At 63.6% G+C, this 21,933-nt stretch overlaps 1 protein-coding gene across 7 annotated transcripts in view; it reads left to right on the top strand.

Annotated features, from left to right (window-relative positions):
- The window catches only part of RAI1 (retinoic acid induced 1), a 105,794-nt gene extending 84,107 nt beyond the window's left edge, over positions 1-21,687 (top strand). For 3 of the 7 annotated variants that reach the window (XM_049701956.1, XM_049701957.1, XM_049701958.1), the window contains 4 exons: positions 7,427-12,929; positions 16,642-16,735; positions 19,895-19,944; positions 20,267-21,686. In XM_049701956.1, the coding sequence (XP_049557913.1) occupies positions 7,443-12,929; positions 16,642-16,735; positions 19,895-19,944; positions 20,267-20,281 (5,646 nt within the window). In that variant the 5' untranslated portion in view covers positions 7,427-7,442 and the 3' untranslated portion in view covers positions 20,282-21,686. Of the gene's footprint in view, positions 1-4,755; positions 6,961-7,426; positions 12,930-16,641; positions 19,597-19,894; positions 19,945-20,266 lie in introns of those variants that run through there. The other 4 variants (XM_049701960.1, XM_049701961.1, XM_049701959.1 and 1 more) reach the window with 3 other exon arrangements.
- Positions 21,688-21,933: the final 246 nt, after the last annotated feature.

The following is a 21,933-nucleotide window of genomic DNA, read 5'->3' as shown; positions in this document are numbered from 1 at the left end:
GATCTCCGGGGTGTTAAAGTTTTTACTTGGTTGATAACATTTTTTTTTAAATTTTATTGAAGTCTAGTTGATTTACAATGTTGTATTAATTTCTTTTGTACAGCAAAGTGATTCGATTATACCTATATATATTTTTCATATTCTTTTCCTTTATGGTTTATCAAGGATATGGAATCTAGTTCTCTGTGCTATACAGTAGGACCTTGTTGTTTATCCATCCTATGTATACTAGTTTGCATCTGCTAATCCCAAACTCCCACTCCATCCCTCCCCCATCTGCACTTACCCTTTGGCAACCACAAGTCTGTTCTCTACGTCTGTGAGTCTGTTTCTGTTTTGTGGACATGTTTTTTTTTTTTTTTTTTTTTTTTTTTTTTGCGGTACACGGACCTCTCACTGTTGTGGCCTCTCCCGTTGCGGAGCACAGGCTCCGGACGCGCAGGCTCAGTGGCCATGGCTCACGGGCCCAGCCGCTCCGCGGCATGTAGGATCTTCCCGGAGCGGGGCACAAACCCGTGTCCCCTGCATCGGCAGGCGGACTCTCAACCGCTGCGCCACCAGGGAAGCCCCTGTGGACATGTTCATTTGTGTCATACTGTAGATTCCACATATAAGTGATACCGTATGCTGTTCGTCTTTCTCTTTCTTGCTTAGTGTGATCATCTCTGGGTCCATCCATGTTGCTGCAGATGGCATTGTTTCATTCTTTTTCATGGCTGAGTAGTATTCCTTTGTATACATGGACCGCATCTTCTTTATTTACGTTGTTTCCATGTCTTGGCTATTGTGAATAGCGCCGCTGTGAACATAGGGGTGCGTGTGTCTTTTCGAATTATAGTTTTGTCCGGATACATGCCCAGGAGTGGGCTTGCTGGATCATATGGTAGTTCTATTTTTAGTTTTTTGAGGAACCTCCATACTGTTCGCCATAGTGGCTGCACCAACTTACATTCCCACCAACAGTGCAGGAGGGTTCCCTTTTCTCCACATCCTCTCCAGCATTTGTTATTTGTAGACTTTTTAATGGTGGCCTTTCTGACTGGTGTGAGGTGGTACCTTGTTGTTTTGATTTGCGTTTCTCTAATAACTAGTGACGTTGAGCGTCCTTTCATGTGCCTATTGGCCATCTAGCTGTATGTCTTCTTTGGAGAAATGTCTGTTTAGCTCTTCTGCCCAGATAACATTTTTTAAAGTGAGAGATTCCTCTTTCTATAAAACACGTGGAGGCTGTGGCACCCTGGGCCCCCCTTCCCACCGGCAGCAATCGGCTGGAGCACTTTACCTCCTTTCTCACCCTTCATGGGGGCGTTACCTGCCAGGCCCGAGGGAGATCATCTTTGTCAAGTGACTGAGGAGGAGCTGTGGCCACAAGCCCCTCACCCCCACCCAGATGTGCTCTGCACCTCCACTCGACCTTGTTCTGGGGATTTTCATAATGTGACATTTTATTTATTTATTTTTCAACAATTAGACTTTGGATTTTATTTATTTATTTATTGGCTGCACCGCGCAGCATGGAGGATCTTACTTAGTTCCCCGACCACGGATTGAACCTGTGCCCCCCTGCAGTGGAAGCGTGGCGTCTTAAGCACTAGACCACCAGGGAAGTCCCACGTGACATTTTTATTTATTTATTTATTTTTGGCTGCATTGGGTCTTCGCTGCTGTGCGCGGGCTCTCTCTAGTTGCGGCGCACAGGCTTCTCATTGCAGTGGCTTCTCTTGTTGCAGAGCAGGGGCTCTAGGTGCGTGGGCTTCAGGACTTGTGGCTCACGGGCTCTAGAGCGCAGGCTCGGTAGTTGTGGCGCACGGGCTTAGCTGCTCCGCGGCATGTGGGATCTTCCCGGACCAGGGATCGAACCTGTGTCCCCTGCATTGGCAGGCGGATTCTTAACCACTGCGCCACCAGGGAAGTCCCCCATGTGACATTTTAAACAATATACATTCAACAAACAGTTATTGTTCAGGGACTTGGGGATATGGCTGTGAACAAAACAGGCAAAATCCCTGCTCTTGTGGAACTTACTTCCTGAAGAGGAGAGGCAGTAATAAAGCCAGCCGGCCAGCCAGCCATATGACTTGTTACCTTGGAGAAGTGGGGGGCACGGGGGGGCGGTGGAGTGTGGGTTTCCAACAGTGTTTAGGGTCAGCCACCTGAGGTGACGTGAGCAAAGGCTTGCAGCCCAGGGGGCCAGAGGAGCCGCGTGGTACCTGAGAATGGCATTCCCAGCAGAGGAAAAGGCGGTGTAAAGGCCCTGAGGCCCCGGGAGGTGCCACACTGACCACCAGCTGGGCACCTTGGTACCTCCTCTTCCCCGGGAAGTCACGGTGGGTGGGGCACGTGGGGTGTCCAGGACAAGACTGGGGTGAGAGGTTAGGCTCTCTCCTTGCCTTCTCTGCCTCCCCTGAAAACCAGCAAACAGATCCTCTGTCACCTGCACTGTGCAGTCACCCGCGAGACCAGCGGGGCATGGGGCAGCTCCCCATGCCAGCCTCTGGACCAGCTCCTTCACCTTGAAACTGGGGGCCGCTGACCCCAGCCCTCTTAGCTGTGTGCATCCAGGACCAGCCCCATTTTCTTTTCCGCATTTGACAGAGTTGGGGAGTGGTGGATAAAATGACGTAAAAGCAACCACTGTCCACAAGAGACTGATGAGCGTGGAGCCGATAGCAGGGTGGGCCCCCCCACCCGCTAGCCTCCCCCGGAGGGCTCGTGAGTGCCAACAGCTCGGCTGCGCCGAATCCTTGCTGCCCCACACCTCACGGCGGGCAGGGGTCCGGCTGGCCATCTGCCCTCACCCCTTGGGCCGTGGGCCCCTCCGGCTCAGCTGACCCTCACATCCCAGAAACTGCACTATGGGGCAGGGGGGAGGCGGCCGGGCTGAGAGCTCTGCAGGCGGCGCCCGGATGGTGCCCAGGACAGCGGTGATGCCCGGGGCGGGGCAGCGCGTCCTCCTGGTGGGTTGACCCTGAGGGGAGGCTCTCTTTCTGGGGGCTTAGTAGGTCTTGGCTGTCTCCACCCCTGGGTCCTTGGAAGAGGCAGCGTTGGTGGGCTTCGAGGGGAGGCTTTCCAGACCCCTGGAGAGACCAGAAGCCTCTGCCCCCCCATTCACACGTCCTCCAAAGAGCCCCGGACCTCCCCCTGCCCCGCGGTCCCTAGCCTCAGCTAAGGAGCCCGGCTGTCTTCCTGCTTCTCCCCCTCTCACCCCATAACTTTTCTGAACATTCAGGACCTCCAGCCCTGCAGAGAGGGGTGTAATGGATCCTTGTGGGGTTCTCCCGTGGGTGCCCGTGAACGAGGATGGTTGTTGCCCACAGAGGGTGGTCTTGAGACGCCGTACTTTGGGGTGGGGGCTGCCTTGTTCTCTGGGATTCCTTATGCCCGGGATGGGCCCCCTCTGCCCCAAGCTGACCTCTCCTGGTGCCTGTCCCAGAGGCCTGGGGGCCCTGGGCTCTCTTGTCTTGGGGAGTCCTTGGAAACACCCCCTTCCCCCCATTTAGGCCAGGCTCTTGGGATTCAATAGCCCCCACAGAACAGCAGTAGGCCTGACTAATCGATCGTTTTCATCAAGGTGTCCCATTTAGTATTCGTCACCCACAGCACATGGGGAGCACAAGGTGGTCCCACCATTCCGTTCCTCCCGGGACACCCCATCCCCGGCCTCCTGACTCAGGTAACTTTCCCCTCCTTCCTCGTTCCCAGGCCTTGAGTGGGTTGGGTTTTAAAGTTTTTTCCCTGCAGCTGCAAATCAGAAAACCAGGTCATAAAAGAACCTTGGGTGAGTGAGTGGGATGGCCCCAGGGCCCCCGCTGGGGAACAGAAGCTTCCTCCTCGCCCCTCCCTCCCAGGTCCCTGCGGGAGCTACAGCTCCGGCCCACGCTGGGCCACTTCCCTGACCGGGGCCTGACCCTGGGGGCTAGAGAGGCTGTGGGCCCAGGGAGTTGTCTCTGAGGCTGCCCAGGGCACAGCAGGCAGCCGGGGGCCACCACTGCCCACTAGTAGATTCCCTACAGTTGGGTGGGGGCGACCCGGCTTCTGGGGCCACGCAGGTTGCAGAGGGGGCCTGGGCACCCCCATTTCCTTATCGTGCCCCAAGGGGCCTTCCTCTAAACTGGGAATTCTTGGCGAGGGCCGTCCATGCCGCTGCGGCATCCGTCACGAGGAACTGCCCTGTGGGGGGCTCACACTCAGGTCCTCGCTCCTCTGTAAAAGGGCAGAACAGTCAAAGCAGTGAGTGTGCAGACACGGGGTGGGCAGGCACCGCAGGCAAGGCTGCCCCTGCCCCCCACCCCAGCGGGTCCCGCAGTGCCTGTGCGGGGACCGCAGAGCCGTGCTCTTTGCCTGAAAACACGGCTGAGCCCTGGTTGCCCTGCTGCCGAAGGCCTTCGGGGGCTGATGGCCTCGTGCCTGGGGCCTGAGGGTGTCTGTGGGGCTCGTCACGCCCCCTTTCACGGCGTGGGGAGCAGGGAGACCCGTCGCTGAGCTAGAGGAGTACCGGGGCACGGGCGGGCCCTGCGGCCCGGCCCAGCTTTGCGCTGTTTCTGCCTGGGCCAGGGGCCCGGGCAGGCCGGCTCACAGGAGTCGCCACAGAAGCACTGACGGATCTGGAGCTCAGGACTGACTTCCTCCTCCCTTCCTTCTTTCCTCTTTTTCCTTCTTCCTTCCCTCCCAGTTTGGCTAGAACCTGAGATGTGGCCTTGACCAAGTGTCTGGGGGCGGGGGGGGGGGGGGGGGGGAGGCGGGTCTGGACCAGGAGTCGTCCTGTGAAGGTATGTTACTGGGTGCCCTCCCCTGACCCCCACCCCTTCTCCCTCTAGCAGAACAGAGGCCAGACCCCCAGCCTGCACCCCTCCGCTGCCACCTCTCCTCCCGGGTTCAGAGGTCACCATCTCTGCCCAGCGAACCTCTTTCCGCCCCCTCCTGATGCCGCCCACCCCAGCTCTCAGCCTGCCTCTCTCCTGCCTGTCCTTTTCTAGTGCTCTTGAAAACTAATCATAATCATAATAATTAATAACAACAGAGCCTGTGGCAGGCCTGAGGCAGCTTTTAAAGAGGCCGAGCCCCATCTTCTCCCGGCAGAGCTGGCGGGGGCCGGGGACCTGGTGGCTCTGAGAGGTGGCCTTTGCTCCTGCGCTCCCCTCCCCTCCCTGGGCCTGGGGTCGGAGGTGGTGCTGGGAGGCAGTTTTGCCTGCCTTCTCCACCAGCCACTGGGCTTCGCGTGTTTTAATTGAACTGTCTTGTCTTAGAGATAGATGCTTTCGCCGCGTCCAGCTGCTCCTGTGCGTTGGAAAACCCGCTGTAATACGGCTCTGCGAAATTCAAAGACGCAGCAGCTGGACTGATTAAACAGGGAAGGGGACACTGGCCAGAGCACTCTTTTTAAATAACGTTTCTGGTAACGCATTTGTAGAGAATGCAAAAAAATATTAAAAAAAAAAAAAAAGCTGTAGAAATGTTAACGATAGCCACAAGACGCTCAGCGGGAAATGAGAGCGATCTGGGTAATAAAAGCCGAAATGTAATTTGTGCGGATATGCGACGCGCAGCCTTCAGAGTGGGCCTCGGTTTGCGAATTCCGGGCTCATCAGCGAGGCCAGGGAGGGCAGAGCGCGGGGACTGCAGAGGACACTGAGCAGAGGCCTCCACCTGCCAGCTCAGGCCTGGGCCAGAGGGAGTGCCCGTGTGCACTGCCCAAGGGCAGAAGGAGCCTCCCCTCCCCCGCCGGCACCCCCCTCCCGGAGCCCCATGGGGGAGGTGCGGGCTGCCCACCTGGCGGGGAGCCGCCGCGGAACCGAGGCTGGGTCACGGCAGGCACCTCCTGTCGTGTTTGATTGCAGCTACCAGGATGGACTAAACTGGGTCAGAAGGGGGTCTCCTCCGTGTCGGGGCGCCTGTGATGAGCCAGGGAGAGTACATGGCATGGGGCTGTGACCCGTCCTGTGGGCAGGGGCCGAGCCCTCTCCAGGGTCATGGCTTCAGTCCCTGAGTCCGGGCAGCCGACTGCCAAGGGCAGGGAGGTTGGCCTGGGCTGTGCTGACAGGGTTTCTGGGGTTGCCCGGCCGCCCCAGGCTTGACCCCTCCCTGGTCAGCACCCCGCCCCACCCCCCGGCCACCGCATGAGGAGAGCATGGAGGTGGGATCTGGGTGAAGAAGGGGTGAGCTGCACCTCTTGGGGGAGGTGTGCCTGTCCCCCACCCCGTTCTCTGTGCTCCCCCCGCAGAGCCCTGGAGGCTCGTAGCCCATGGCGAGCCACCCCTTCCTCTTTGGGGTTGGGAACAGGCACTGCGAGGTTCCCTGTGCCCTCCTGGGGGCCTGGGCTGTGCAGGCGAGCATGGTGTGTGTAAACGCCGTGCCCAGGGACGCAGGCTACCGCCAGCCCTCGCCATGAGGACTCCTGAGCCTGGGGCATCCTTTCTCCTTCCTCCCTCCTCCGAGGGTCTTGGGTGGCGGCAGGACCACCATTAGCCTGGACGCTGCAGCTGGCCTGTTATGTGAATCCAGTTGTTCTGCCCTGAAGGCCCCCCCACCCCCACTCCAGGGTCACTTTCTGACCCCCGATCCTGCTTTGGGGCAGGTCGGACCCTGTGCGCGCCGGCCCCTAAAATCATAAACAGATGGGCTCTCGGCCTGGCCCTGACCCCGTGCAGGCCCCGCCCACCCAGGAGGCCCAGGGCTGCCTCTCACGTGGAGGGACCGCAGCCCTGTCCCCCATCAGCATGTGCTGCCTCTCTCCGGGCCACGTAATCTGTTTACGTGCCTACGGTATGAAAAATAGGAGGCAGGTGCCGCCGTCCTGCGTTCCTGGGAGTCGAGGAGGGGACATTTTATGCCTACAGTGGCTCGGCAGCCCCTAATCAGCGTCTGCTGGAAGGAACAGACAGATTCCAGATGGCATGGCAGTGATGGAGGAGGTGTGTGTGTGTGTGTGCGTGTGCGCGCGTGCGCGCACGCCAGGCCTCGGTGAGTGGCTTCTGGGGCAGGGCAAGCTGTCCCCAGCCCCCCGCACGCTGGGTCACGCCTGAACACTGCTGCACTGGGGCTAGCTTACCGGATCCAGCAGCCCCAGGGGACAGGGGAGCGGGAATTGCCCTGCTAAATGATTCTGAAATGGCAGGGAAGGGCTGTGGGGGAGGGAGGGGGGAGCCGGCTGGGGGAGGGGGCAGCTCCCCAGTGACCTGGCGCTGGGCAGCCGGGGCGCACCTCCCTCCTCGGTGGCCTCCCTGTACCCATCCCTGTCGGAGCGGGAATTACAGAGCACACGTCCCTGACACAGAAGTTGTCAATATGTGCACAGCTGGTGGGGAGGCTGCGGGAGAGGGCAGGGCCGGGAGGGGGGCCGGCTCTCCGAGGGAGAGGAAATGGCTCGTCTGAATCGCTCTCCCTCTGCCCCTCCCCGCCCTCCCTCTCGCCCTTTCTCTTTTCACAGATAACCAGCCCGAGTCATGCAGTCTTTTCGAGAAAGGTGTGGTTTCCATGGCAAACAACAGACCTACCAGCAGACCTCACAGGAGACATCTCGCCTGGAGAATTACCGGCAGCCGAGTCAGGCTGGGCTGAGCTGCGACCGGCAGCGTCTGCTGACCAAGGACTATTACGGCCCGCAGCCCTTCCCCAGCTACGAGGGCGGCGCCGGCACGCCCGCCACGGCGGCGCGCGCCAGCAAAGGCCTGTCCTCGCCGCAGGCCGCGCAGGGGAGGCCGTCCTTCGCGGGCTACGCCGTCCAGGACGGCAGCCCCTACCCCGGCCGCTACTCGGGGGAGGAGGGCCTGCAGGCCTGGGGGGCGCCGCAGCCACCACCCCCGCAGCCGCAACCCCTGCCAGGGGCGGTGGGCAAATATGACGAGAACCTGATGAAGAAGACAGCAGCGCCCCCCGCCCGGCAGTACCCAGAGCAGGGCGCCCAGCTGCCCTTTCGGACTCACACCCTCCACGTCCAGCAGCAGCTGTCGCAGCCCCTGGCTTACCCCAAGCTCCAAAGGCAGAAACCCCAGAACGACCTCGCCTCGCCCCTGCCCTTCCCCCCGGGCAGCCACTTCCCCCAGCAGTCCCAGTCCTTCCCCGTCTCCTCCACCTACTCCTCCACCGGCCAGGGTGGCGGGCAGGGGGCCCACTCCTACAAGAGCTGCACGGCCCCGTCCACCCAGCCCCACGACAGGCCTCTGACCGCCAACGCCGGCCTGGCCCCAGGCCAGCGGGTCCCGAGCCTTCACGCCTACCAGCCTGGGCGCCTCAGCTACGAGCCACAGAAGCAGCAGCAGCAGCAAGCCCTCCAGAGCCGCCACCACGCCCAGGAGACCCTCCACTACCAGAGCCTCACCAAGTACCAACACTACGGGCAGCAGGGCCCCGGCTACTGCCAGCCGGACGCGGCCGTCAGGACCCCGGAGCAGTACTACCAGACCTTCAGCCCCGGCTCCAGCCACTCGCCCGCTCGCTCCGTGGGCCGCTCCCCTTCCTACAGCTCCACCCCGTCGCCGCTGATGCCCAACCTGGAGAACTTTCCCTACAACCAGCAGCCGCTTGGCCCTGGAGCCTTCCCCGCCGGTCTCGCGGACCACAGCCACTTCCTGCCCCTGCTCAACCCCTCCCCGACGGACGCCGCCGGCTCCGTGGATGCCCAGGCCGCCAACTGCAAGGCCCTACAGAAGGACAAGCTTCCCGAGAGCCTGCTGTCAGACCTGAGCCTGCACAGCCTCACGGCGCTGACCTCGCAGGTGGAGAACATCTCCAACACTGTGCAGCAGCTGCTGCTCTCCAAGGCGGCCATGCCCCAGAAGAAGGGCGTCAAGAGCCTGGCGGCCCGGACCCCGGAGCAGCACAAGAGCCAGCACTGCAGCCCCGAGGGCAGCGGCTACTCGGCCGAGCCGGCGGGCACGCCGCTGTCGGAGCCGCTGAGCAGCACCCCGCAGTCCACGCACGCCGAGCCGCCCGAGGCCGACTACCTGAGCGGCTCCGAGGACCCGCTGGAGCGCAGCTTCCTCTACTGCAGCCAGGCCCGCGGCAGCCCCGCCAGGGTCCACGGCAGCTCCAAGGCCAAGCCCGAGTCCGTGTCCACCTGCTCTGTGACTTCGCCCGACGACATGTCCACCAAGTCCGATGACTCCTTCCAGAGCCTGCACGGCAGCCTGCCGCTCGACAGCTTCTCCAAGCTCGTGGCTGGCGAGCGGGACTGCCCGCGCCTGCTGCTCAGCGCCCTGGCACAGGAGGACCTGGCCTCCGAGATCCTGGGGCTGCAGGAGGCCATCAGCGAGAAGGCCGACAAGGTCTGGGCCGAGGCGCCCGGCCTGGCCAAGGACACCGGCAAGCCGCCCTTCTCGCTGGAGAACCACAGCGCCTGCTTGGACCCCATGGCCAAGGGTGCGTGGCCGCGGCCGGGGGAGCAGGACGCCCTGCCCGAGGCCCTACAGCTGGAGAAGGGCAGCGGCACCAAGGACTTCGGCCCAGGGCTGTTCGAAGATCCCTCCGTGGGCTTCGCCACCCCTGACCCCAAGAAGACAACTGGTCCCCTCTCCTTTGGTGCCAAGCCCACGCTGGGGGCCGCCGCCTCGGACCCCGCCACGGCGGCTTTCGACTGCTTTCCAGACACAACCGCCGCCAGCTCGGCGGACAGCGCCAACCCCTTCGCCTGGCCCGAGGAGAACCTGGGGGACGCCTGTCCCCGGTGGGGGCTGCACCCCAGCGAGCTCGCCAAGGGCCTGGAGCAGGGCGGGAAGGCCACCGACAGCGTTGGCCAGGAGGACGCCCGCGAGGCTTCGGCCTGCCTGGGCTTCCAGGAGGAGCAGCCCTCGGCGGAGAAGGCCGTGGTGCCCCGGGACTCCCAGCAGGAGGAGGGGGGAGGGGTGAAGGAGGAGGCGGGCGGGCTGCTGCAGTGTCCCGAGGTGGGCAAGGCCGACCGGTGGCTGGAGGACAGCCGGCACTGCTGCTCCGCCGCTGACTTCGGAGACCTCCCGTTGCTGCCGCCCGCCGGCAGGAAGGGGGACTTGGAGGCGGAGGAGTACTCGTCTCTGTGCGAGCTCCTGGGCAGCCCCGAGCAGAGGCCGGGCCTGCAGGACCCGCTGTCGCCCAAGGCCCCACTGCTGTGTGGCAAGGAGGAGGTGGAGGAGGTGCTGGACCCCAAGGCCGGCTGGGGCTCCCCGTGTGCCCTGTCTGGCGAGTCCGTCATCTTGCTGGGCCCCACCGTGGGCACCGAGTCCAAGGTGCAGAGCTGGTTCGAGTCCTCCCTCTCCCACATGAAGCCAGGGGAAGAGGGGCCCGAGGGGGCGCTGGCCCCAGGGCATTCCACCGCCCTGGCCCCGGAAGCCTCCCTGACCCAGAAGCCGAACAAGCCCGCTGTGCCCGAGGCGCCCATCGCCAAGAAGGAGCCCGTGCCTCGCGGCAAAAGCTTACGGAGCCGGCGGGTGCACCGGGGGCTGCCCGAGGCCGAGGATTCCCCGTGCAGGGCCCCGGCGCTGCCCAAAGACCTGCTGCTCCCTGAATCGTGCACGGGCCCCCCCCAGGGACAGATGGAAGGGGCGGGGGCCCCAGGCCGGGGGACCTCGGAAGGGCTCCCCAGGATGTGCACCCGCTCCTTCACGGCCCTGAGTGAGCCCCGCACGCCCGGACCCCCAGGCCTTCCCACCACCCCTGCCCCCCCAGACAAGCTGGGGGGCAAGCAGCGAGCTGCCTTCAAGTCGGGCAAGCGGGTGGGGAAGCCCTCCCCCAAGGCCGCATCCAGCCCCAGCAACCCGGCTGCCCTGCCTGTGGCCTCCGACAGCAGCCCCATGGGCTCCAAGACCAAGGAGACAGACTCGCCGGATGCACCAGGCAAAGACCAGCGCTCCATGATCCTCCGGTCCCGCACCAGGACCCAGGAGGCCTTCCACTGCAAGCGGCGGCGGGCCTCGGAGAGCCGGCTCCCCAACTGCCGCGCCGCCAAGAAGCTCCTCGCCAACAACCACCTGCCCGCCACGTTCAAGGTCGCCGGTAGCCCCCAGAAGGAGGGCAGGGCGGGCCAGCGGGCAAGGGTCCCCAAGCCTGGTGCAGGCGGCAAGCTCTCCGATCGGCCCCTCCACACCCTCAAGAGGAAGTCGGCCTTCATGGCACCTGTCCCCACCAAGAAGCGCAACCTGGTCTTACGCAGCGGCAGCACCAGCGGGGACACGAAGGAGGAGGGGGCCGAGGGCCCTCCCACCCTCTTCAAGAGGATGACGTCTCCCAAGAAGGCCAAGCCCACCAAGGGCAACGGTGAGCCCACGGCAAAGCCGCCGCCCCCGGAGACCCCTGACGCCAGCCTGAAGCTGGCCTCACGGGCGTCCGTCCAGGGGGCCATGAAGACCAAGGTGCTGCCCCCCCGGAAAGGCCGGGGCCTGAAGCTGGAGGCCATCGTGCAGAAGATCACCTCGCCCAGCCTGAAAAAGTTCGCGTGCAGAGCACCGGGGGCCCCTCCCGGGAATCCTCTGAGCCCATCCCTCCCCGAGAAGGACCGCGGGCTCAAGAGCGCAGGGGGCAGCCCGCTGGGGGCAGAAGAAGGTCTCTTAAACGTGAGCACTGGGCAGAAGTTCCCAGCAGCCTTGGGGGCCGATCCGTTATGCAGAAATCCGACCAACAGATCCTTAAAAGGCAAACTCGTGAACAATAAGAAACTGTCCTCGACCGACGGTTTCAAAACTGAGGCCTTCACATCCCCAGAGGCCCTACTGCCCGGGGGCACTGCCCTGGCACCTAAGAAGAGAAGCCGGAAAGGCAGGGCTGGAGCCCTCGGACTCCCCAAAGGCTCCCTGGAGAAGAGGCCTCATCTCGGCCCAGCTCTGCTCCTGACGGCCAGCAGCACGCAGGGGGGCAGCGAGGACAGCCCTGGCGGAGGAGGCAAGAAGCCAAAGATGGAGGAGCTGGGGCTGGCCTCCCAGCCCCCTGAGGGCCGGCCCTGCCAGCCCCAGGTGAGGGCACAGAAGCAGCCTGGCCATGCCAACTACAGCAGCTATTCCAAGCGGAAGCGCCTGACGCGGGGCCGGGCCAAGAACGCCACCACCTCACCCTGTAAGGGGCGTGCCAAGCGGCGGCGGCAGCAGCAGGTGCTGCCCCTGGATCCCGCAGAGCCTGAAATCCGCCTCAAATACATTTCCTCCTGCAAGCGGCTGCGAGCAGACAGCCGCACCCCCGCCTTCTCGCCCTTCGTGCGGGTGGAGAAGCGGGATGCGTTCACCACCGTATGCACTGTTGTCAACTCCCCCGGAGACGAGCCCAAGCCCCACAGGAAGCCTTCCTCCTCTTCATCCTCTTGCTCCTCCTCCTTGGACGCGGCCGGGGCCTCCCTAGCCACGCTCCCTGGAGGCTCCGTCCTGCAGCCTCGGCCCTCCCTGCCCCTCTCCTCCACCATGCATCTGGGGCCCGTGGTCTCCAAGGCCCTGAGTACCTCTTGCCTTGTTTGCTGCCTCTGCCAAAACCCAGCCAACTTCAAGGACCTCGGGGACCTCTGTGGGCCCTACTACCCCGGACACTGCCTCCCCAAAAAGAAGCCAAAACTCAAGGAGAAGGTGCGGCCAGAGAGCACCTACGAGGAGGCCTCGCTGCCTCTTGAGAGGACACTCAAAGGCCTCGAGTGCCCAGCTGCCGCTGCCGCCACCACCACCGCCACCACCGGGAAGCCCCCCAGGCCTGACGGCCCAGCCGATCCAGCCAAGCAGGGCTCCCTGCGCACCAGCGCCCGGGGCCTGTCCCGGCGGCTGCAGAGTTGCTACTGCTGTGACGGTCGGGGGGAAGGTGGTGAAGAGACAGCCCCAGCTGACAGGAGCCGCAAGCACGAGTGCAGCAAGGAGCCGCCGGCAGAGCCTGGCGGGGACGCACAGGAGCACTGGGTGCACGAGGCCTGCGCCGTGTGGACGGGCGGGGTCTACCTGGTGGCCGGGAAGCTCTTTGGGCTGCAGGAGGCCATGAAGGTGGCCATGGACATGGTAAGAGGCCAGCCCAGCCGGTGGGGACCTCGGGTTCTGCAGGCAGGCAGGCCATCTCTCTAATGCTACAATTTGGCCCAAACACACCACAATCACAAATGAATACGCGGGGAGCCTAGCCACAACATGGAGGCACGCTCCAGGCTGAGGCAGGACACATCTGCCCAGCCCTGCCCCAGACCTCCCACTGTGGCCCCTTACTGCCTGCTCAGCCCTGTACCCACCACGCACGCACTCGGCCCCTTCCGGCTGCAGCACGCCCCCACCCAAGCCCCCAAGCACCCTGCTCACCTCATCAGCTGAGATGCTCAGGCCCCAGAACTGCACGTCAGGGGGTTGCCTCCGTGGCCTCAGGGGCAGCGGGACCTGCGGGGAAAGAGCCTCTCCAGCACCAGGTGGCTGGACTGTGAGCCCTTAGGGGCAGGTGGTCCAGGAACCTTTCCTGCGAGGCCCTAAAACGTCCCCTGAGGAACTGCAGTCGCTGAGGGCTTGGTTTAGGGCCCAGCGCTGCCCCTTGCTGTGTGTCTCCAAGAATATAACCTAACCTCTCTGTGCCTCCGTTTCCTTATCTCTAAAGTGGGCATGATAGTCCCCTGTGGTAGGGGCCCTGAGGATTATGTGAGTTCACACCCATAAAGCTATTACAGCCATGCCTGGCCTGTCCACGTGCTCCGTGACTATCTCCTGGGGCCAGTGACAGTGGCAGCCACCTGGATGACACTAGCATGTTGTCTCAGCAGTGTGACCATTACTCCGATCACCGAGGGGACCCCCGATCCCCTCACTCCCGGGGATGGGGTGGGACTCGGCACTCTCTCCTGCAGCCTGTGCTCCTGCCCCCCTCCCCAGCCCTCGGGGCCCCACCGCCCTGTGCCCACCCCACCTGCCCACCTGTTCCCTCTGGGTACCCCCACCCCGGCACCAGCCACGCGGACAGCCCTATGCTGGGCAGGGGGGCGTTACTGGGCTGCCCACACCTCCCTGTTTCTGGCGCCTGACCCTGTCCGTGCGGGGTCCTCTAGCCCGACAGCAGCCCCAAGACCTGGAGCCCTCACCCTTCCTGCCTCCGGTCTCCTCCCCTCCCTCCTGTGTGTCTGCTTCTCTCCCTCCTCACTGCCTCCTTCCCAGCAGCCCTGAAATAGGTTCAGGTGTCTCCCGCCATTAAAAGATAATACCAAACGCTCCGATCACCAGGCCAGCTAGCGGCCACCTGTGGCCTCCTGAAAGTCTCCCCGGCTTGCTCCGCCCCACTGGGCTGCGCTGCTTCTGCACCTTGTCCAAGCACAGGGGCCAACCCCCCCTTTCCCAGGTCACCTGTTCCAGGCGCTTTGGTCTCACCTCACTGCACCAACCTCCTGTTGGCCTGGGGAGGAAGCCGGGGGGCCAAGTGGCCTTGCGGTTTCCTGGCATCACGCGGCTGTTACGTCACAGAGCCGGAGCTTGGCCCGGTCGCCCCATCTCTGCCCGCTGTGCCATCCTCCAGTAATGGTCCAGCGGCCTCCCACCCTGGGAGCATCCCTGGGAAGGTCAGAACAGGGGTGGTCACCGGCCGCCCTGCCAGAGAGGAGATCCCGGGCCAGGCGGAGCTCATTAAAGCAGCGCCCGCACCTGGAGGACACCCTGCCTGCAAAGACGGGCGGGGTCTGGGGTTTCCCAGGTCATGGTTCAGCCCCCTGCCCACTGACAAGCCCAGACCTCCGTGGGCCGCCCGTCCCCCCAAGACCCTTTCTGCCTCGGAGCTCCGTGGTAGCGTGCAGCCTTGGCGTCGGGCAGACCCCGGTTCCAATCCCAGCTCTGCCCCAAGAGCCAGTCTGTGACCCCAGCAAGTCACCGTCCTCTGTGAGCCTCGGGGCGCCGAAGCCCGTCAGCAGGGTGGGGCTGCGGGGACAGCCGGACCCCGGCCTTCACACCCATCAGCACCCTGGCTCTGCGGGAACAGAACTTCTGCACAGGCCCGGGGGCACCCCTCTTCCGTGTCCCTTCCTGGGGGCCCCTATACACCTACCCGCCCTGAGCCGTGCTGTGCCCACCTCCAGGGACCTCAGTTTCCTAGTCTGCCCAGAGGCTGCCTCTCCCCACAAACTCCCAGGCCCCCCATCACCCACCCAGGAGAACAGCTCAGAACGTGGGCGCTGGGGTCGGAAGGGCCCGAGGCCTCTCCGTACCTCCATTTCTCCACATCTAAGATGCCTGTCTCAAGGGTTTGGGGGCCTCAGTGCAGGCGGGGTGGCATGAGGCCGTCACCAGAGGAGCCCACTGTCGCTGTTTAGCCATGAAGGGCCACTTGGGCCCGGTCTGGGGGCCCACTCCTGCTCCGTCACACCTTCGCCACAGAGCCCTAGGAGGCTCAGTCCTGAGCAGAAGGAGACTGCCGTCCCGAGGCAATGGATGTTCCAGACCGACCCCCAGCCCCCACCCCAGCTCGGCTCCAGGACGCGCATGCCCAGGCACTTCTCAGGCTAGGCCCAGGGAGGGCGTGAGAAGACTCATTCCTGGCCTCCCACCTGCTGGGTGTGGGGTCCCCATCAGTCCCTGGCATGGGAAGGAGCCCACCCCTGCCCCCCACCCCGAGCAGTGAGGCACCATGACCGCCAGCCTGTGCTCCAGCAGGGTTGCTGGGCTCAAAGCCCGTCCAGCTGCTCTTGAGCTGTGTGCCCTTGGGCAAGTTACTCGGCTTTTCTGAGATCTCATCCCTCACCTGTATAAAATAAAGCGATGCTGATGCCATCGGGGTGTTCTCAAGAGGCGGCCTCCACGTGTGCCTGGTGTGTCACGAACTGCAGTTACTGGTTTCAGTGGCTTAGCCTCCGAGCGGGGGCCTGCCCCCTCCCCCTCCCAAACCTCACTCCCCTGCTGCACAGGGGGTCTGCAGGATCTGGGGACCAGCCTGTCCCTCCCCAGGCCTCAGGTTTTGCTTCCAAGGGGCTTCCTGGCATCGCCATCCTGTCCTGGCACGTCCCCCTGCAGGCAGCTGGGCCCAACCTGGGGCAGCCCCCAAGCTCAGACCACGGTTTTGGCTTTTGAGAGGCCGAGTGGGCCAGCTGCCGTGCCGGCCGGCGTAGGGTTTACATGAACCCCGCGTTCAGGCAGTGGCTGTTTCCTCCTCGTGGGTCCTGGGCAGGGTGAGCAGCCTCTCTGAGTAGAGCACCGACTCGGTCCAGTGCTTGTTCTGACCCCGGAAAGGGTAGGAAATGATACTTACCACCTCCGCCTGGAGCGGGGGCCTCAGCTTCACTGTCTGTGAAGTGGCGTCCGTGAAGCTGCCCACCCGGAGGCTGTGGGGAGGAGCTGGCGGGCGAGGGCACAGCCGGGCGGTGACTGGCCCTGTGCGTTGTCATCCGCTGGGCACACGGAGTTGCTCATTTCATCTTCACGACTGTCCCGTAAGGCAGGCGCTGTCCCCCTGTATGGAGGAGGCGGGAGGAGCGGAGTTGCTTGGCTGAGGTCGCGCGGTGCAGGGGCTGTGCAGGGGCTGAGCCGGGGCTCGCCCGGGCCTGCGGGACGCCGAGGCTTATCCACAAGATGGTTGCTTTCCCGCCCTGAGAGCTCCCCCCACCCAAGGTGCCAGGCCGGCGGCTGCCACAAAACCAACCCTGTGGACGTCCATTCTGAGCCTCCCTCCAAGCTGCCTTTCCAGGGCCCCCTGGGAGGAAGGGGTGGGGGCCAGGCCCCTCGACTGCAGACTCACCTGTCTTCCCTCTCTCCTCGCCAGACTTGTTCCAGCTGCCAGGAAGCCGGGGCCACCATCGGGTGCTGCCACAAAGGATGCATCCACACCTACCATTACCCATGTGCCAGCGATGCGGGTAAGAGCCAGCCCAAGGGGACCGAAGGTCGGGGGACGCAGGCACAGCTCCTCGAGCTGACCCCACTTGACCCGTCGGCTTCCCCCTTCTCCTGCCCCAGCAATTCTTTACCTTCTCATGTCTCTCGGCTGGGCCCTGAGCTGGGCAGTGCTGGTGACAAGGAGACACGTCCGTCCCCAGCCACCTGCTGGAGGAGGGCCCAGAAGCACAAAGTGGAAAGCTGTATGTGAGCTGCCGTTGCCGAGGGGCGCCTACAGCTCGGGAGGGTCTCGGGCCTCCAAGAGCAGGGCTACTGGGCTGGGCCTTGGGAAAAGGCTGAATAGGAGTTCACTGGGTTGGAGAAAAACGAGAAAAGATAGTTCAGTAACAAAAATTGAGTGAGATGGAAGAAGAGGAAGCTCAAGACAGACTCCCCCTGGCTCCACGGCACAGCTGTGGAAGGTTTAAGCAGGACAGTGGGCCCTGGAGTCAGGACCAGGCTCCCCTGCACCTGCCCCATTCTCTCCACTCCCCCACTCACTTGACCCGCGGGCATTTATCGAGCACCTACCATCACCAGGCAGGTGGCATACTGATGGCCTGGGCCAGAGAGCCCGGAGCCCCCAGTCCTGGTGGCATGCTTCAGGTGTGGACTGGGTGAGTCCACCACTGTCTCTGCACTCGGCTCCCCATCTATAAAGCTGAAGTTAGAGTCATTTCTTCTTTCTGCAGCCGTCTGGAGCAGGGAGTGAGATCACAAGCACGACCCGGAAAGGGCAGCCCCGGTCCGATTTGGGGGCCAGCCCCTGCAATCTCTGTCCCCCGCCCCCTGCTGCCCTGGAAGAGGGTGAGGTTATCGTGACCCTGTCGCACGACGGCAGGGCAGAGGCATCTCCTGGCAGGACCCTCGCTGCTCCCACAGCCCAGGGACCCCTCTTCCCACCTGAATGCCACTTCCTGGCATCAGCCCGCACCGAGCCGCCCCCAGGAGCACACACGGGACTGAGCAGTGACGGTTCCTTGGTGAGGGCTGAGGCGCTAGCACCTCAGGGAGGGAACGCGCTGGAGCGGGACATGGGGCCCGCTCTGGCTCCACACCCTGCCCTGAGGGCCGCGGGAACCAGATTGTAATGTGGACTCCGCCACTTCACCAGACCCCGGGCCTGACCTCCAGGAACAGGTGCCGCGGGCTGCAGCTCTTCTCCCGCAGTGATTAGGTTTGCGCCTGCGCTCTGCCAGCCCCGTGCCAGGCCTTGCACTGTCTCCAGCGGCACCTTCACAGACAGGCTGTCTTACCCGTGGCCACAGCACTGCAGGAATAGGACCAGGGGGTGACTCACTGTCTGGCCGGCTCCACGTCCTGCGCGCTGTCCTCTCCGGTGTTGCAGCTTCCCAGCCTCCTTGGGGGCTCACGTCTCAGTGGGACAGACAGGAAAACCGTGATCCTTGCCTAAAGTTACGGAGACCAGACAAGGAGAGACTGTGCTGAGAGATCCATCCTGAGTTGGGAGGGAATCCAGGAGGGCTTCTAGGAGGAGGTGACATTGAAGCCAGTCCTCAAGAGGTCAAGGGAGATGGGCAGGAGCTGGCTTGTGGTGGGACATATATACCAGGCTTAGAGCGATACAAACTGTTTCCAGTGATGTTTTTGAGGGATTCCCCATCTAGTAGGGCTCTCTGTAGGGCCGCAGAGGGCAGATGAGATGCTGGCCTGAGCAGACCTGTGACGGAGCCCTGCATTCCGGAGAGCGGGGCTGCAGGTGCAGATGGAGCCTGCGCCTCAGAGGCTTTGCACGCACAGGAAGCCGGGCCATGCTGGGAGGAGGGGGGAGAGGAAGGTGGCCAGCGTCCCCAGGTCAGTGAGCAGGCCCAAGGCAGGGCAGGCTGTGCCACTGGTGTATCAGCCACCGGACCTTCCAGGCCCAGCCTCCAGCACATCTCAGGAGGGTGTGTGTGGGCAGGCGGGCCCTGCCGCATGCCAGATTGAGCTCACCCAGGTGGCCGGCCGTACTCAGCCGGCAGCTCAGCTGAGGCTGGTGGACCCAGATGAGCTGGGGCCCCAGCTGGGCCAGCTCCTCTCTGCTCTGCATGGCCTCCCCGCTCCACCAGGTCCAGCTGGGCAGCCCCCTCTCTCCTTCACAGAGGGGCTGTGCAAGGCCGGGTGGGGGGGGCGGTTAATCCCCGCACATGCAGCTCCCTTTGGGGTTGAACTTGAGGCATCTGCCTAAAGGTTGGAGAGTTTGGCAGAGCCCGGAGGGGGTGGTGTGAGGGGAGGGGCGTGGAGGGGGTACAGTGGCCAGAGAAGGGGGCAGGACTAGTGAGCCTAGCAGCCAGAGGGGAGGGGGGCCCGGCTCCAGGCAGCAGGGGGGCACGGGGGGAACCCAGGGAGTGAGCTGGGCAGGCAGGAGCCCCCGGCAGTTACCCAGCCCCTGGTCAGCACCTTGCACCTGCCCGACCCGGGTCTGGAAGTACGGTCCTCCGTGGGGCTCTCCAGGGGTCTGGGCCGGACCCTCAGACCGCGGGACACCAGAGCTGCCCCGGCCCACTGACCCTGCACCCTTTGTTAGGCAGCCGACATTGGAGCTAGCAGAGCGAGCACCAGGCCCCAGCCCACTCTGTCAGCGGGGCCCTGGCTCCCCAAGTGCAGACACCAGGAGAGGGGCTGGGGATGGGTGACTGGCCCTGCCTCCCCACGTCCAGAGTGGCTGCTGGGGGCGGCTGAGCGTGGTGCCTCCGGAAGTGCCACCCCAGCCCCAGGTGGTCAACACACGCTCACTGCGCCCCCTGGGCGTCAAGGCCTACCTAGGGGCTGGGCCCGGACCACAGGAGGGAGTGACCAGTGCGGCCCAGCAAAGCACAGCGGGGGAGTGCGAGGGGGAGAGGGGGGAGGGCGAGGGGGAGAGGGGGGAGGGCGAGGGGGAGAGGGGGGAGGGCGAGGGGGAGAGTGGGGAGGCCTCCCCATGACCAAAGGGGGTTCCAGAGGGAGGGGAAAGGAGAGTAAAGGACAGATAGGCCAGCGGGGCTGGAGGGCTGACCGAGTTCGGACTGGGTCGGATTTCTAGCAGAGGCTGACTTATTCTTTGAAAAAAAAACCTGCAGCTGAGGGCGTTCGGGGCGGTGGGCCCCCCTCCCGGCCAGACAAGACGCCGTTCTGACCGCACGAACTTCTCTTGCTCACAGGTTGCATATTCATCGAAGAGAACTTTTCTTTGAAATGCCCCAAACATAAGGTGGGTGACCGCGAGCCTCCCCTGGAGGGGCCCAGGCTGGAGAGGAGCCCCGGCGCGGGAACGCCGGCTCCGGGCGGACCAGGCGGGGGCGGATCAGCACGGGTGGGCCCCGGGCCATTTATACAGCCCTCACGTGCGGGAGGCGGGGCCAGCCCGGGGCGGGGCGGGGCGGGGCGCGGGGACTGGCCTACGGGCAAAGCTGCAGGTGGGGCCTCGCTCTGGAGGAGCGGGCGGGGTCGGGGCCGAGGGGCGGGTCTGGAGGAGTTGACTGCTCGGCAGGTGCCCCGCAGTCAGTAACTAGCCGCGCGTCTCTTCCCCGCAGAGGCTGCCATTGTAATCCACCCCCGGCCGGAGGAGCCGCCTGATCCCGCCCGCCCGCCAGCCCGCCCGCCCGCCCGCCCGCCGACGCCGCCGACGCCGAGGAGAGGAGCCGCCGGCGCAGCCCCCGCGCCTTCGCGCTGCTTCCGGCGCGGGTCCAGAGCCGATCCTTGATCCGGAACCCGGATCTTGGATCTGGCCTCCTCGGGCGGAAACTAGTGGTCCCCGGTCGGGAAGAAAACAGGTTCTGGATCCGTCTGCTCCCGGAACCGGACGGCACAGGGCCTTCTCGCCCCCATCCCCCGGCCAGGCTTGGAGAGGGGGAGCCCGCGGAGCGGCCAGACTCCTTGGAACACCCAGGCTCCGGCGTGGGTGGGAGGCCTTTAGCCTGGGGATACGCTTCTCCCCCTGGAAGTTTCAGGACGACGTGGCACACATTCTACGTGGGTCGGTAGTGGCACGCAGCTGGGCACCCTGGGAGTGGGGTGGGGTCCGAAGAGGCCGAGGCTGGCTTCCCTCCAGGACGTGTCTCCTGGAACGAGGCTGGGGGCGGGGGGAGCCGAAGCCTGTCCGGCGCAGGAGGGGCCGTAGGCTGTGCGCCCTTCCTTCCCAGCCTTGGCCAAAACCTTTGTGCGGGTCGGGAGGGCCGGGGGCCTGGGGCCCGTGCTCAGGGGATGCGGGCTCCCCGGGCGTGGGCCGGACTGGCTCCCGCTGGCTTCTGCTCGTCTCCCTTCCAGTCCGCCCCGTCCCCGGAGCCCAGCCTGGGAGCGCAAAACTAAAAGTCGCGACCAGAGTGCACCCCCGGCAGACGCATGACCGACCCTCTGCACGACCACCGTCTCCGGGGGCCGCAGCGCCACTCGCACGGGAGCGGAGACAGCGCTAGATCCATGTACACACCTGTGTGCCCCTCTATATATATGTCACATAGAATGTATATATGTTGGGAACATGCTCGCTTCTCCCGTGTGTCGCCGCCGTGCATCGTGTGCCCCTCAGCACGGGGCCCTTGCTGGGAAGGGGGCTCCGGCGCTGCCTCCTTCCCCAAGCAGCCACCACCGCCCGGGCCAGTGCCCGCCAGTTCGTCCGCCTGTCTGTCCGTGTCCTCAGCTCTGTCCACGCTTCGATAGGCCTGATGCAGCCCCAGCCCGGGGCCGCCCTAGAAACTTCCTGTACATATGACTGTAAAACGGTGAACGTGTGTATTATATCCGGCCTCGTTATATAGTGTATATATATGTATACATATACATATATATAATATATATGAAGACTGTAAATGTTAAGACGACTAGTGTTCTTATTAGTATATTGCTTCACACTGAAGATTGTGTGTATCGAGCTGTTTCTAAAAGATGTTTATTTTCCTTAAGAGTAAAAAAAAACAGTCATTGCATTCAGAAAAAAAAAAAAGTCAATAAAGATACAACGATTGTTTTGGAATTCTGCAGCCCGTGGATTCTGACCAGATTCTGCTGGGAGAGGGGCCAGGCTCTGGGGGAGAGGTTGGAATGGAGGGGAGGGGAGGGGAGGGCTCTGGGGACCTTACTGCAGGTACAGGAAAGAAGCCCTTGCTGCCCAGCCACACCCACGTGACCTCCGGGAAGGGGACAGGGGTCAGGCAGGTGAGGCTGACACCCAGACACACAGGGAGACCCAGGTTGTAGCTCC

This window comes from Orcinus orca, chromosome 19, assembly GCF_937001465.1.
Source record: "Orcinus orca chromosome 19, mOrcOrc1.1, whole genome shotgun sequence".
NCBI lineage: Eukaryota > Metazoa > Chordata > Mammalia > Artiodactyla > Delphinidae > Orcinus > Orcinus orca.
This window is presented reverse-complemented; position numbering and strand designations above follow the sequence as displayed.